The 14546-nt window shown below is 34.7% G+C and overlaps 1 protein-coding gene across 4 annotated transcripts in view; it reads left to right on the top strand.

Annotated features, from left to right (window-relative positions):
* fra (neogenin protein frazzled) overlaps nucleotides 1-14546 on the top strand; it is a 146976-nt gene that overhangs the window by 104324 nt on the left and 28106 nt on the right. For all 4 annotated transcript variants that reach the window (XM_071596164.1, XM_071596162.1, XM_071596161.1 and 1 more), the window contains exons 11-19: nucleotides 840-1125; nucleotides 2029-2238; nucleotides 3640-3810; nucleotides 6919-7039; nucleotides 8464-8622; nucleotides 8737-8945; nucleotides 9228-9380; nucleotides 10506-10668; nucleotides 11212-11406. In XM_071596164.1, the coding sequence (XP_071452265.1) occupies nucleotides 840-1125; nucleotides 2029-2238; nucleotides 3640-3810; nucleotides 6919-7039; nucleotides 8464-8622; nucleotides 8737-8945; nucleotides 9228-9380; nucleotides 10506-10668; nucleotides 11212-11406 (1667 nt within the window). The remainder of the gene's footprint in view (nucleotides 1-839; nucleotides 1126-2028; nucleotides 2239-3639; nucleotides 3811-6918; nucleotides 7040-8463; nucleotides 8623-8736; nucleotides 8946-9227; nucleotides 9381-10505; nucleotides 10669-11211; nucleotides 11407-14546) is intronic.

The raw sequence follows: 14546 nt of genomic DNA, 5'->3' as shown, positions 1-14546 counted from the left end.
TGCAAAAACTAAATGTTACAATTTTCTTCCATGGATAATTGAAGTGAAATCTTAGGATTAATTTTTGGAAGAATCCCCTTGTTAGTAATGATGATTTAACTGATTATATTACATTAATTCTCCAAAAAAACAAGCAAAAGTTAGTTGCAGGCTAGTTCATTTTTAACACATCAGTAAAGAAAAGCATTGCATGCTAAGAATTATGTTTTCATTGACTTTTCAAATTGAAGTTACCTGTATTTTATGTGTTGTTGAAGTAACTTATAATTTTATAGTAATTATGCTTTTTATTAATTAAAACTGCAAACTTTGGGTTATGCTGAAATCACAAACACATTTTTAACCCAGTCAAATTCATATGAATGTTTCCTGTGTGGAAAGTTCCTTGACTTCTAGTATGAAGTGTGATCATTGTGGAAGAACTTTAATAAAATATTCCATGTAAGCTTCTGAAGAATAATAGTATCCATGGCTGGTATGATATGAATGAGGAACTATTTTATAAAACCATAAGTCTTTTTGCTTGTAACATGTGAACTCTTATTGTGGAAATTGTTTCATTGCCAAGTAATTGTTTATTAAGATATGCTTAATATGCTATTGTTACTGATTATTATTTGGGCAACAGTATTGCAGTCACAGCATTTTGTATCTGCCATGAGAAAATAAAATCTAATCTCTCAGTTTTAAAGAAATAAGATGTTCATGTTAAGGTTTGGTCTCTTACCTTATTTTAGATCCTGGTGGCTATCCCATTAGTAATTCCTAATCTAAATATGCAGTCATGTGCTTGGAATTAATATTTTTCTCTGTTAACTCAACCATCCTTTGTTTAACAGAGAGCGTGTAGTGAATACAACTCGTTCCCGCCTTGAAGAAGTGAATGTGCCTGGATTGGTTCCTGGTCGTGAATACTGGTTTAGGGTGGTGGCGCATAACCGGCATGGAGCAGGGGCATCATCTTCTCCTCTGAAAGTAAGGACACAACATGAAGCACATGTTCCAGGGCCTCCCAGCAACTTGCGTGTCGTGCCCACCTCTGCCACCTCCCTTCTCATCCAGTGGGAGGCACCAACATCACCACCCGCACCCTCTCCACATCAATACGAACTATATTACACTGAGGTTAGTCTTATAATGTAGGTGTGGTGTCTACTTTTGAGGTTATTATATTTTATACTTTGATTATATTTAAAATTGTGTATGTGCATTCATGTTATTCATTCTTATGGTTAAGGATTAAAGCACTACAATTTTCATACTTGTTATGGAATAATAAAAATCGTATAAAATCTCATCTTGGAGATATACTGTTTAGCTCGTAAATGACAAACTCCTTAGGACTGTAAAAAACTTCTGTTGTATGGAGAGATTATGTTTAATGCAGGTTGATTGCCTCAATCTCACAAAATATAACATTTGAGCATATGATTGAATGGTAGTTCTATGGGAATTTAATCTCTAGGTATTCTGTATCAGAGAATCAAGGAAAGTAATGTAATTTTATTAAGTCATATTGACTAAATATTCATTAATTCACTCCATTAGGCATCTTACTGAATAGATGTGCAACCTTTGATATGTGAAGTGGAATTCAGGTATCCAGGGGAAACCTATTTTAGAGTTACCATTACCTTTAGTGGCATTTGACCATTGGTTGCAATGTTCTCAATAATGCAATGTGGATGGGTGATCCATCATATTCAATAGATCAATAGAGGGTCCATTACATGTTATAATGTAAAGTGTGTTGGTAAAACATAAGAAACAAACAAAAATGCACATAATGTAAGGATTTTTTAGGTCTTTATGTTGGTTTTATTGAGGGGTATTATGTTAAGCTCGTAATAAATGTAACATATAAGAAGAAAATTAGCCCCATATATTTTGTTGATTAAAACCATTTACTTTTGCTAAATTTCTGTCTCTTTTTAGTAGCAATTGTTTTTTGAAAAATTAGCATCCCAGACTCTGCTTCATTTCCTCCTTTACTCTACATTCTTATAGAACTTTGTTCTTTTGTTGCAGGAGGGTTCCCGTGAAGAACATCATCTCTTAACTTCAGAACACAGATATGAACTTCGAAACTTGAAAAAGTATTGGGAATATATAATTTGGGTAGCAGCAGTCAGTCCCGAAGGCCCAGGAGCAGCATCAGAAGAGGCGAAGGCTCGAACATTATCAGACTTGCCATCAGAAGCACCTCAGAATGTTACAGCTGAAACTGTATCATCAACGGTATTGATTATAACAATTCCTCTTAGTTTTGACTTGATTTTTGCGTATTTCAGTAAAATATGGAAAAAGTTTTTATTGAAATGAGGTGCTCCCTACCAAGCATGAAATCACTTAATTTCACTAAAAGTTATTTGAAAGTTTTGGGTTACTGTTTATATATAATATAGAAAAAGACCCACATGAGTAAAAAATGGAACAAAGTAGCCAAGTCTGTAAGAAAAAGAATATTATTGTGCTTATTACTAAGATCAATTTGTTATCGTGTATACAAGGAATGTTTTTTGATGTTGCTTGCAAACTAAAACTGTTATTTGGGCATTTATAGGCCATATTTTGCTCTCTAAGTTGATGTGGTTCAATGTTCTCTAAGTTAATGTTGGTGTGGCCTGAATGGGAGTCAAAAAGGAGTTAGAACATCAGCTAACACCTCTGAATTACTAGTACTTACCCGTTTCCATTTTTGATCCTCCCACTCCCCAGGAAGGAAACCTATTTCCTTCCTGTTCTCTCATGACACCCATAGTTAATTTTCCTACTGACATAACTTGTAGGTCAAATAAGCACCTCTGTGAAATAAATAAGTGCATTTAGCTTTGAAAAAAGCACTTCACTGCAATAATACACTGATCTCTTGAATTACGCTTTACTACTGAAAAAGGCGCACTGCTATGAAACTGGTTTTTTTTTTATTTTAATGGTATTGCAATTATGAAAGAATGATATGAAGCAAGCATATCAGAACTCGTTTAACAGGTTGATAAATGCTTTAATAATTCCAAAGCAACAGTTAATGGTAGTTGTAGCTTCAAGAGAGGCAACTGACAGCTGAGGTAATTTGCACCATTAGGGATTGATGGGAAAAGAGGAAGGGTGGAGATGAACCCTGCGCTGACATTAGCCTACTCTTGTCGAAAGGCACCAAGGGATCGGGATGCCACTGAAAAAATCTGCTGTCCCCAGATTCAAACCCAGGCCTCTGGGTGGAACTCAGGATGGTGCGGCAGTTTTATCTATTTATTTATGTATTTTACATTAGTTGGAAAACAGCAATTTGGCCTTTATATCAGACTTGAAACAATTATATAACATAATTACAATTACTCATACCCAAGCCCTGAATCATTATGCGATCACAATTCTCTTTCCAGTTACCAATCTTTTTCAAAACGTAATTTAACCACCCATTGCTCCTCTATTCTCATTCTTCAAACACAAATGTTTAAATTTCAATGCAGGAATCATTGACCATTCAACATTAAAAATTTTTTAAATTACCATTGAGTTTATATCAGCCAGTTTTGTTAGCTTTTCCAATTGTTATATGTTGACGAAACATTCGTATGTGTTTATCATATTTATTAACCATCCATATTTTCCCTTTCTTATTTTCCGCTATTAAAGAGCATCATTGTACGTTGGGAACCACCATCATTGGAAGGGCAGAATGGTGTAATTACTGGCTACAAGATCCGCTATAGACGTAAGGGTAAAAGGCGTGGGGAAACAGTAACTACAGCCGGAGACCAACGTTTGTATGTGCTTACTTCATTGGAAAAATTTTCCGAGTATCAAGTAAGTTTTTCTCTTGTCTGGAATATGTATTTGTTGTTATTTTGTCCAGGGAGACTTATTAAAAAGAAATTAGTCCTCCAGGAAAGACTAGGGGGACTAATTGAAAACTTTGGGTCTTCCAAGGAAGACATATGCATATATATTTATATGGGAACCCAGGTGTTGTGAATTTTGATGAATTTGGACATGGGAGGGTCCTGGGCCTTTGTGCATCCAAAATTGAATTTTTTTTTCTTCAAGTGACCAAATTTCACAATTTCATTGGTTTTTTATGCATTAAATTGTGGAAAGTAAAAACTCTTTGAGCATTACCCTGAAATTTTATTGCCCTAGCTTGTGGCAGTCAGGAAATGATGTCTGTTCATTTGTTTTCAGTGATATTACAATGGGATTATATAGATATAACAGCCTCTGAAACTACTTTCCCCAGTGATATTCATTTTTTTCCAGAAGAATTCAAAAGCATGAGGGTTCATGCCTAAGGACTACAGCGGATGCTTCACTGGCTCCAATTGACACTTCGATTATGATTGAGTGACATCATTCCATTCCTTTGACATCACACCTTATGTCACTCTTGTATGATTAATATGATGAATACCATTGCTTTGCATTGCCTTCTCTTTCCATATAACTGAAATTCTACCTGTACGTGATATTATTTGCGAGGAATTGGGTCTGCCACATTTAATGCATTGGAAATGAGTGCTGATCATTCAAAGGCAGTTTTATTATCACTTTCAAATATTCCATCTTTCTTTAATTATGAACATAGCTGGTAGTGTTTTTCTGTTTCGTGTTAGACTTGCAGTTCTCGACATGGTTAACTCATTGGAGAAGCATTCTATTTACATTGAAAGAATTCAGATAGGTGAGCATCAGAATCAGTTATTGAATTATTAGTAAGCATTTATTTATTTAAAATACCCAATGTTAATGATAATATTTTTTTTTTTGGCCTAAGACAATTACAAAATACCAGGTGGATAATAATAATAATAATAATAATTTTATTGGACATTAAACAAAATAGTTTTGCAATAGTCTTCGTCATAGAGATACATAGTTTAGAGATTATGGTTACATAAACACATATTACAAATCAAATATTACATATTACAGTCAAAATACATTTGGTGAGACAAATGATTGTATGTCTATCATGGACCACACAATTTTTGAATCAAAAAACTCATTTACTGAGTAGAATGCTTTTTTAGTCAGCCAGTTCCGGATAACTTTCTTAAACTTGGGCACACTCACAACTTTAGCCTCAGAGGGCAATCTATTAAACAAACGAATTTTTAGAATATTGAAAGAATTGCTGTTCTTGGCTAATCTGCAATAGGGAATGTCTAGTGTATCGCTGTTCCTTGTATTATGAGAATGGAAGTTAGACCTTTTCTCGAAAGAGCTAAGGTTTTCCTTGACATTACATAGGCATTTATAGATATACAGACTATGCAGAGTCATGATGCCCAAATTACAGAACAGACGGTGTATGTACATGAGGTGGGCAGGTAAAAATGAAGTACATTGCTGAGAGACTTAATTGGGAAAAGATTATAGCATTAACAATTACGTTAAATGTAGAATACAGACACATGAAATTAAGCATAAATGGTCCTTTATGAAAGTAATGCACATGATTTTATTGTGACGAGACTATCCATGGCAGCACGGTAAAACCAGACAGGAAATGTGGTTGGGAGTCTGACCTTCCAATGCAGCTGGTCAACAGTTTGCTCCAAGCAGTGTGAGCAGAAAGATGTGCATCCGCGTGAAGTGTGTTTTTCGACCTTCTATCCCAGCACGATAAAGCTCCCACATGCTACATGCCCTCAACCACACGCCCTTCATCATTGCCTACTTCCTGGCCTCGAGCAACACCCTGGTGGTCCTCCAGCCCCCTTACAGTTCCAACTTAGCTCCATGCAACTTTTTTTGTTTCCCCAACTGAAAAGAGAGCTGAAAGGAAAGCATTGGGAGACCGTGAAAAACAGCCAAAAGCATATTGCAAAGTTCCTGGGAGACATTCCGGCCGAGAAGTTTCAGGGTGCCTTCCAGGCATGGCAGACACATCTCCGCAAGTGTATTGATGCTGGGGGAGATTATTTTGAAGAATTTTGAGAATTTGTACAAGTACGGTCAATAGATCTATTTTTCCGATATAATGTGCATTACTTTTATAGTGGACCCTGTACACACAGATATCCATTAAAATCACAGAGCAATTAATATAAAACTAGACTAAGGGCATTGCCATAAACTAAAATTAGGGACTCGATGATCAGGAATATTGTTGAAATATTCATCAACAGAATAGAACTGTTATATTGTAGGTATTTTTAATTTATGTTTGAATGCATTAGTCCCCTTAGTAGCCTTAATACTTTTGGGTAATTTGTTATATTAACTGATGCCCATTTCCTTAGGCTCTAATTTTTTACGCTTTAGTTCTAATGTTGCCATAAATGATATTGTGTCTTTCTCTGGTGTAATGATGATGATAGTCAGAGTTAGAGGAATAGTTGCTTATGTTATTTTTTTAAGTACAGCATTAAAAGCATAATATATGTGCAGTAGAGTGGCAGTAAATTTAATTCCTGGAATATAGGCCTCAATGAAGCCTCATGAGGTTTCCAGTGATCAATCTGATGGCTTTCTTTTGCATTTTAAAAATTGTGAAGGAAATGGCGGCTGAGCCCCTAAATATTATAGTAAAGGTTATATTTGAATACATTTCCCCCATAGTATAAATTAAGTGGTGTTGTTTGCTTGTTTTCATTCAGAATTTCCCAGAAAAATATTGGCATATTATTGGGAAAATAGTGCATTTAAAAAAAGAGCATTTTTTCCTCTTGTATTCACAAGAAAGAATATTTTTGATTCTATTGTGAACCTGACTGAAGTAATTAATGTAATACCTTTATTACGTAAAATACATCGAATTTATTACGTTCTCTTTAAGCCAGGTGAAACAATTTAACTTCATAAAAATTATATTTCTCAAGAACAAGTTTCAGCTGATTTCAAATTTATTAATTTTAGAGGTTTAGTTTTATGGCTATGAAATTAAATAAATTATTATATCATGTTATACTCTAGATCCGCATGTGGGCATTGACAGTTAATGGAACTGGACCTTCAACTGAATGGATTTCTGCAGAAACATATGAAAATGACCGTGAAGAGATTCAAGTACCAGATCCTCCTAGCTCCCTGAAAGGTAATATTACTGTCATTCTTTTAATTTGCATTTTAATGAAAGAGAAAAAAATTTGTAAGGTAAAATATTATTAACAGTAAACTTGCAATTATCCTGCTGATCAATGCATGATGAATCACAGATAATCGCAAAAAAACAATCAAAATACACAAAAAATAGGGTTGTCATACATACAGATATGTACAGAAACTCTCCTTTTTCATTTCATGTGATGAATTCAATATTTTTTGCAATGGGAAGTACATATAATCTTTTTTCAGCCATTTTTATGTGGGTGGAACTCTAGATATACAAGAACACAGAACTATCATAAAGTGAATAGCCGACCATTTCTTCCTCAGATAGATAGATCAATCAGGTGGCCAGAGAAAAACAATTGTCAGGTGAAGGACGAATATTGACAAAGGATTGCTGATATTGATTAATATTTATCACATGATGCTGGTTAAAATAATGTAGTAAAGATAGTTAGTGACTTATTTGTTGCAAAGTAAAACTATGTTTTTTTTTACTTAAAGGAGAATATAGAATTCTTAGGTCTAATGAATATGGGGTAAATGATAATGGGAAAGTTAGGATAGTACAATATGTTTAAATTAATGCATTAAATACTCTTGAAGATTTTAAATTATATGACCTTAAAATTTTTAAAGAAATCACAAGTATTTCAAGTTTTTATTTTTCAAATAGTATTCACAAGTTTCAAAGCTTTCATCATCTTTACAATTGTAATTTTATTAAAATTTCAAGGTGGGAAGAGATTAGCATGGTTATCTGAGTACAGATAATTGAGAGCTTACTGTATACTGAAGATGGTGTTGTAAAATTATTCTAAATTTATTTGTATTTATCTCCTCACTAAAAACTGCCACAATAGGAGATTCATAGCTCACATTAATCATTTCAGTATGAGCAAACTTGATGGGAATGGTAGTGAACTTTCCATGATCTTTTTATTAAAAAATGCAAAAAATTGCTTTTCTAATTTTAACACTGACATGGTGTTATTGAGGAAGATACTGGAAACCATTGATATAAAATAAACATAATGGATTTACATAGGGGATCAACAACATAACTGGTAATACTTTCAATCCCATGTCGCAAGATGAATAAAAATCTATGCTGTACAGCATGGCATTAAGGCGTAGGATCTAGTTTTTCTTTAAATAATTGAACTGGTTCCTTGTTTTGACTTAAGCTCTCTTTCTAGAGCAGATAGGCTAGTTAAATTTTCATTTATTGTGCATTTCAGTTTATCATTACTTTTGGTTTTCTTTTTATTTGCTTTATATATTTACATTTATTTTTTGCTGTCTTATTTCATAAATGTTATTTTGTTGTTACCGAAATCTTATATTTCAATGGTAAGTTCATGGTTTTACTCGTGACTAAGCATAAAATGTGTTTTTTTCTTTTATCAGCACGACCTATGGCCAATGCCATTGCGGTAACATGGAATCCTCCAAGAAACCCCAGTATAATGGTGAGAGGATACACAATTGGTTGGGGAAAAGGGATACCAGATGTATACACCCAGCTGTTGGATGGAAAGCAGAGAATTTACACAATTGAATCATTAGGTTAGTAAATTTGGCACACCGCAGTCACTATTATGATGTGTGAAAGTGCCATTGTAACCAACCTGGTTACAGCATCATTTTTAGCGAGTTGACTTCCATGTCTTAATATTTCAGAGGCCAATTCAGAGTATGTGATAAGTCTTCGAGCTTACAATGAAATGGGTGATGGTCGTCCTGTTTATGAAACAGTCAGAACAAGAGAGCCAGCTGTTCCTGAACCTCAGAGCCAGCCTCTTGTGCCACCAGTGGGGCTGCGAGCTATCATTCTTTCAGCCTCGACTGTTGTGCTGTATTGGACTGACTCATCACTGCCTAAAAGTCAGGTATGGTGATGGGTTCAATTTTGTTAGGTGCCTTAGTGATAACCTTCCTATTTTGAGCAACAAATCGTCCAATCTTTTTGAAATTAATACAATAAGCTAAATTATTTCTACAAAATAAAAATGAAGGAAGGAAATAACGTCTGTGTTAAATCATATCAATAAATGGAATAGCACTCTGCCTACTGTAACTTGTCCAATAAGGGTATGAAATAATGATTTGCATGTATTTATAAAATAGTTTGTTAAAGTTTTGAATTATTTTTCTCCATTACATTGATGTAGGTGACTGACAGTCGTCACTATGTAGTACGTTACACTTCATCTCATCACTCACCCAGCCCACGGTACAGGTACTTCAATTCCACTGATCTCAATTGCATGCTGGATGACCTCAAGCCAAATACTCAGTATGAATTTACTGTGAAACTGGTAAAGGTAAGCTGCATTAATATTCAGATATTTTATTCCTCTCCTTTGGTAAATACTGATGGTTGATAAAAATATAATTTTTCATTGTACTAATTCTTTCATTAATTAATCTTTTGCTCTGTGTGTGTTCAGTGTAAATGAGGCAGGTATTGTGAATTGCCAAAGCCTTTCCTCCTGGTGTCAAGTGCTTCAGTTCTTTTCATGTGGATTCCAGTCACCCATCATTTTAAAGTTTTCAACAATGGGATTAATCTATGTTAAATGACCCTGCCAGTAATAAGTTAGACTCAAGACGTTGTCAGGCAGACCATATCATCATATCTTTCAAAGCGAGTTATTTTTAGAAGGCGATAATGGCAGAATTGTTCTCTGTATAGTGACGAGGAAAAAGAAAGGCATTTTTTTACAGCTTTCCATTGCTGTAATAGACCTCATTCATGAATATATTAATAATGAGTGGTTGTGAAAATATTTAACCCTTTTACTGCCAGCTCATTTCGGGTGGGATGCGTACTGACAAGGCTATTTTCAGGAAGTTTCTAGATTTAGAATTATAGGCTAGAAAGGTCAAGCAAAATAATGAATATGGCAAAAATCAATGAACTGTAAGTTCACCAATATATACGAACAAGGAGAATTCGTGAAAATATAATAAAAGATATAAAAACATGGAAAACTGCATATTTTGTTATAATGAAAAATTGTTAGATATTTTATTTGTTAACAATTACTTAATCAATATTAGCTAATCTTGCTGTAAACTGACACTAAAATAAATATAAAGAGAGACAGTGAAAACAAAGTCCAGCCCTCAAACTAGCACAAAAGATCGTAAGTTACTGGCCCGAGGATAACAAAAAAAAATGGAGAACTTACGAGGCAAACATTATGTACACAATCTGCATATATCTTGAGAATATGGGGAAACCATCTTAGTAAGTAGCAGAGATAAAGCATTTCATAAATCTGGGATCGTAAGAGAACATCGATATCAATATCATGCAATAAGGGCAAATGCAATTATGCTAAAAGTTAAATGAATAACAGGAGTTAGCTAAAATGTTATTTCATTATTATTTAATATTAGCAAACTTTTAATATTTGTTTGTAAATATGAAACTTGATCTACAGGGAAGGAGGGAAAGTCCATGGAGTATGGTTGTTCTAAATACCACCGAGGAAGCAGCACCATCTTCAGCTCCTCGAGACCTGACTGTAGTTCCTGTGGAAGGTCAACCAAGTGTGGTTAACTTGAACTGGCAGCCTCCAAAACAGCCCAATGGACAGATTACAGGTATAGATATTTTTGTGTGAAATATTAATTTAAACTAAGGTAATGGGGAGATTTTTTAGCTTCGCTATTCAGATTTGATGCATTGTCTGTTTTAATGCTGTCAGACTTGATATATATTGGAAATATGAGGAGGCATATTGCCTATAACAGGGCTTCCTTGTCAGTTGTATTGTTATATTTTATAAAAATGTCACTGTTATCATTGTTACTGTTAAAACTATGTACAACTGCTTGGATAAATAAACACCTTCTGAAATTGAAATTGTCATCTAATGCTATATCATGCTATGAGACTCATAGGAGCATTTGTTATGATTGCAATGAACTCAATGAACAATATTTAGAAAATAATCTCAAATAATTCCATTGCAAAAATAATGAAATTAAGTTCATTAATTATTTTGGTGGAAGAAATTACTCATTTTTAGCAAACAAAATAAAATTTTACAAATTTATTAAATGGAGGTATGTGCTTGTTCTGGAGTAAGTATAATGATAGCCTAAACTAATTGGTTCCATAATTAATTTGACTGCTATTTTCAGGGTATGTGGTATTCTATACCACTGATAGCTCTCAGAGGGACCGTGACTGGGTAGTTGAGGGTGTTGTTGGTGATAGAATGACAACCCCAATAAAAGGACTTACTCCAGCCACGACATACTCTTTCAAGATACAGGCTCGCAATCATAAGGGTTATGGACCTTTGTCTTCTACTGTGTCATTCACAACAGCCGCAGGTTAGAATATGTAGTTGTCACCATGTTGAGTTAGTATCTAAAATTAAATAAATCCTTTCATAAAGGATCTATATTTTATTGCATGATTGGTTATGAACTACTTTATATTTATGCTAATGAATGAATGATTAATGTTAAGTGGTGCATTGTCAATTCCAGGACTGCATGGCCAACAATAATTTATATCTTTTTCAGCATAAGCAAGCTAATGTTACGTTTTTCTTCATATTTCCACTTATTTTGGCATGATTTGTCATTGCATGTGGAGACAGTATTTGCACATGTAAATATAGCCAATTTAAAATATGTATGTTTTGAGACAATGTCAAGGAAAATGCAGAGTTGGGACCCACCTAAACATTGACCAGCATAAGAAAGAATTGTTTGTTTTACATTTTTCCAAGCCTTTCCCCATGATATATTTTAAATTTTTTGAAATGATAAGGACCTTGTGTACATAAATATTGGTGATTGGTTCATTTCGTTCCTCAATCCTTATTTCACCGGTATTGATACTAAACCAAAATTGGAAAGAAAAACATCTTTTTGGGAACTGATAATTGTAATTAATCATAAGTTATGTTGTTTTAACCATGCAAAATCTCATGTTAGGTTGAAATGCCCACTGCAATGTATCAAAGATTCAATTAAATGTTTTTAGATCATAGTTTTTTACTCTGTTGCCCTCTCTATACCTGCAGTAGACTTGATTAGCCATAATGCAGATTAACTGTGTGCCCAAAAAATCTCATATTTCAAAACTATTTAATAATTTGGAGTTGGAGATGTATTGAACGTGAATAATCATTCACAAAACCCAATTGTATGTACTTAATTTTGTTTACTTTACATCTGGTGAAAATGCTAGTTTACATTTTGCACTGCATATGTTTCTCAATTAAAAGTATCTCGTAGACTATGCATAATTAATTTGGAATTGGGAAGATAGCCTCATTAAAACAATGTACAGAAGCCAGTTGTAATCACATAGTTTCATCTCTTCTGCATGTTATAGAGGGGTATGAGAACATTTCACAATGTGTGTGCTTAAGGCATAGAAACATCTCATAGATTGCACATAAGTAATTTGGCCTCTGATTAGGCTGTGGCTGTAAAACAATGCATACTGTACTGTGCCTGTAGATGTGCAAAAGCCTGTTATCCACACATTGTTTCATCAACTCTAAATTTTGATTCATTCATTTATTCATCAGTAAATGTGTAAGTACAGGTGTTACCTTACTTTACCTTAGCTAGCTGGTTTTATAAGTTGAATAGTTCCCAAGATAAAACTCAGTAAACACCTATGTCTTATAGTTAATGGAAAATCTGTTTCCTTCAAGTTAGCCCATCCAAAATTATCCCTAATCAAAATAAAGTCAGCAAGGCTTTAAAATTTTCATATCTCTGAAATTTTACCAACTAGAATGTCAACAAGCTCAATAACTCTTGCATCATTTTGGTTAATAATGCCTTGCATTGAATTATGATGAAATCATGCTACAGGACTTAATTAAATTGCTAGAGTCCAGTTTGCAATGCCAGAGTTCTTTCAGAAAGAGATTCAATTACCTGGTATTTTCATTATCCAGGATAATTATATCCCTTTCATCCTGAGTGGTTGAGACTTTGCTGTATCCATCCATGTTTCATTGTCACCAATTTTCATCTTGTTTCCAAATATGTGGTTCAAAGTTGTTCTTAGTTAATCAGGGCCAGTGAAAGATTAAGCTTCATTTAATAATTTTATGATGACAAGGAAAAATGATTAGTTCAATAGTTTCAGCCTCAACTTTGTGGAAGTTCATTTTAATAAATGAAAAAGAAACACTTTGTTCCAATCCACCACTTTATTACGGGTACGACTAGTTTCGACGCTACGGCATCATCCTCAGGTACAAAGTTTAAAGTCACAATCATTGTATATATACCCTCTTCTGGAAAGGGTGGGGGAGTTGTGGGAAGAGGGGGCGGGGAGGGGAGTACGGGGGTAGGTACGAAAGAATGTGGGAGAGGGTAGGAAACACCAGGAAAAGCGTTAGTGAGTGGGGGGGATTGGAAGGTGGGTTAAGAAAGGGGAAAATTTCATTGGTCGGTATAATTTGAGTCAATGGCTAATGGGGATAAAGGTACGGGTTAGGAGTCAATGGGAGTTGGGGGGGAAGGGGTTAGAGGTTCTGTTTTTCTGTTATTGCTAGGGAGGCTTCCAGGAGAGGTGATACGTTTTCAAACAGAATGTCATTGAGTAAAGGATGTTTCTTCATTGTTCTCCGGATCTCCAACTCTTCCTTCTTGTCCATCCTCCTCCCTTTTTCTTCACGATGTAGAATTTTGGGGATGAAATCACTGGTGTGATTTTCCTCCCACAGGTGTTTGGCAAAGTGGGATTGGGCTAGGTTACACTTCTTGTAGACCTCTGTAGACCTTGTAGACCTTGTACACCTCTCCTGGAAGCCTCCCTAGCAATAACAGAAAAACAGAACCTCTAACCCCTTCCCCCCCAACTCCCATTGACTCCTAACCCATACCTTTATCCCCATTAGCCATTGACTCAAATTATACCGACCAATGAAATTTTCCCCTTTCTTAACCCACCTTCCAATCCCCCCCACTCACTAACGCTTTTCCTGGTGTTTCCTACCCTCTCCCACATTCTTTCGTACCTACCCCCGTACTCCCCTCCCCGCCCCCTCTTCCCACAACTCCCCCACCCTTTCCAGAAGAGGGTATATATACAATGATTGTGACTTTAAACTTTGTACCTAAGGATGACCCCGTAGCGTCGAAACTAGTCGTACCTGTAATAAAGTGGTGGATTGGAACAAAGTGTTTCTTTTTCATTTATTAGGAAAAATGATGTTATTCATATTTAAGCATAGTCTTATCACCCATATTATTGCGATATAGTATTTTTCTTCATTATAGGAGGCCATACTCTTAATAATTCCATTTGTAAATTGTATTGAATAATTGAGAGTAACATAAAATACAATCATGTTGTATTTGTTTGTTCAATTGATTTTGAAAAGACATTTGATGCAATGAACTGGGAAAAATTAATGAATGTATTGCAGAAAATAGGAGTAGATTGGAAGGATAAGAGACTTATCCGTAACCTGTACATGTATCAGACTGCTCAG

The sequence above is a fragment of the Hetaerina americana genome, unplaced genomic scaffold (genome assembly GCF_022747635.1).
Source record: "Hetaerina americana unplaced genomic scaffold, ioHetAmer1.1.p SCAF_76, whole genome shotgun sequence".
Classification (NCBI taxonomy): Eukaryota; Metazoa; Arthropoda; class Insecta; order Odonata; family Calopterygidae; genus Hetaerina; species Hetaerina americana.
This window is presented reverse-complemented; position numbering and strand designations above follow the sequence as displayed.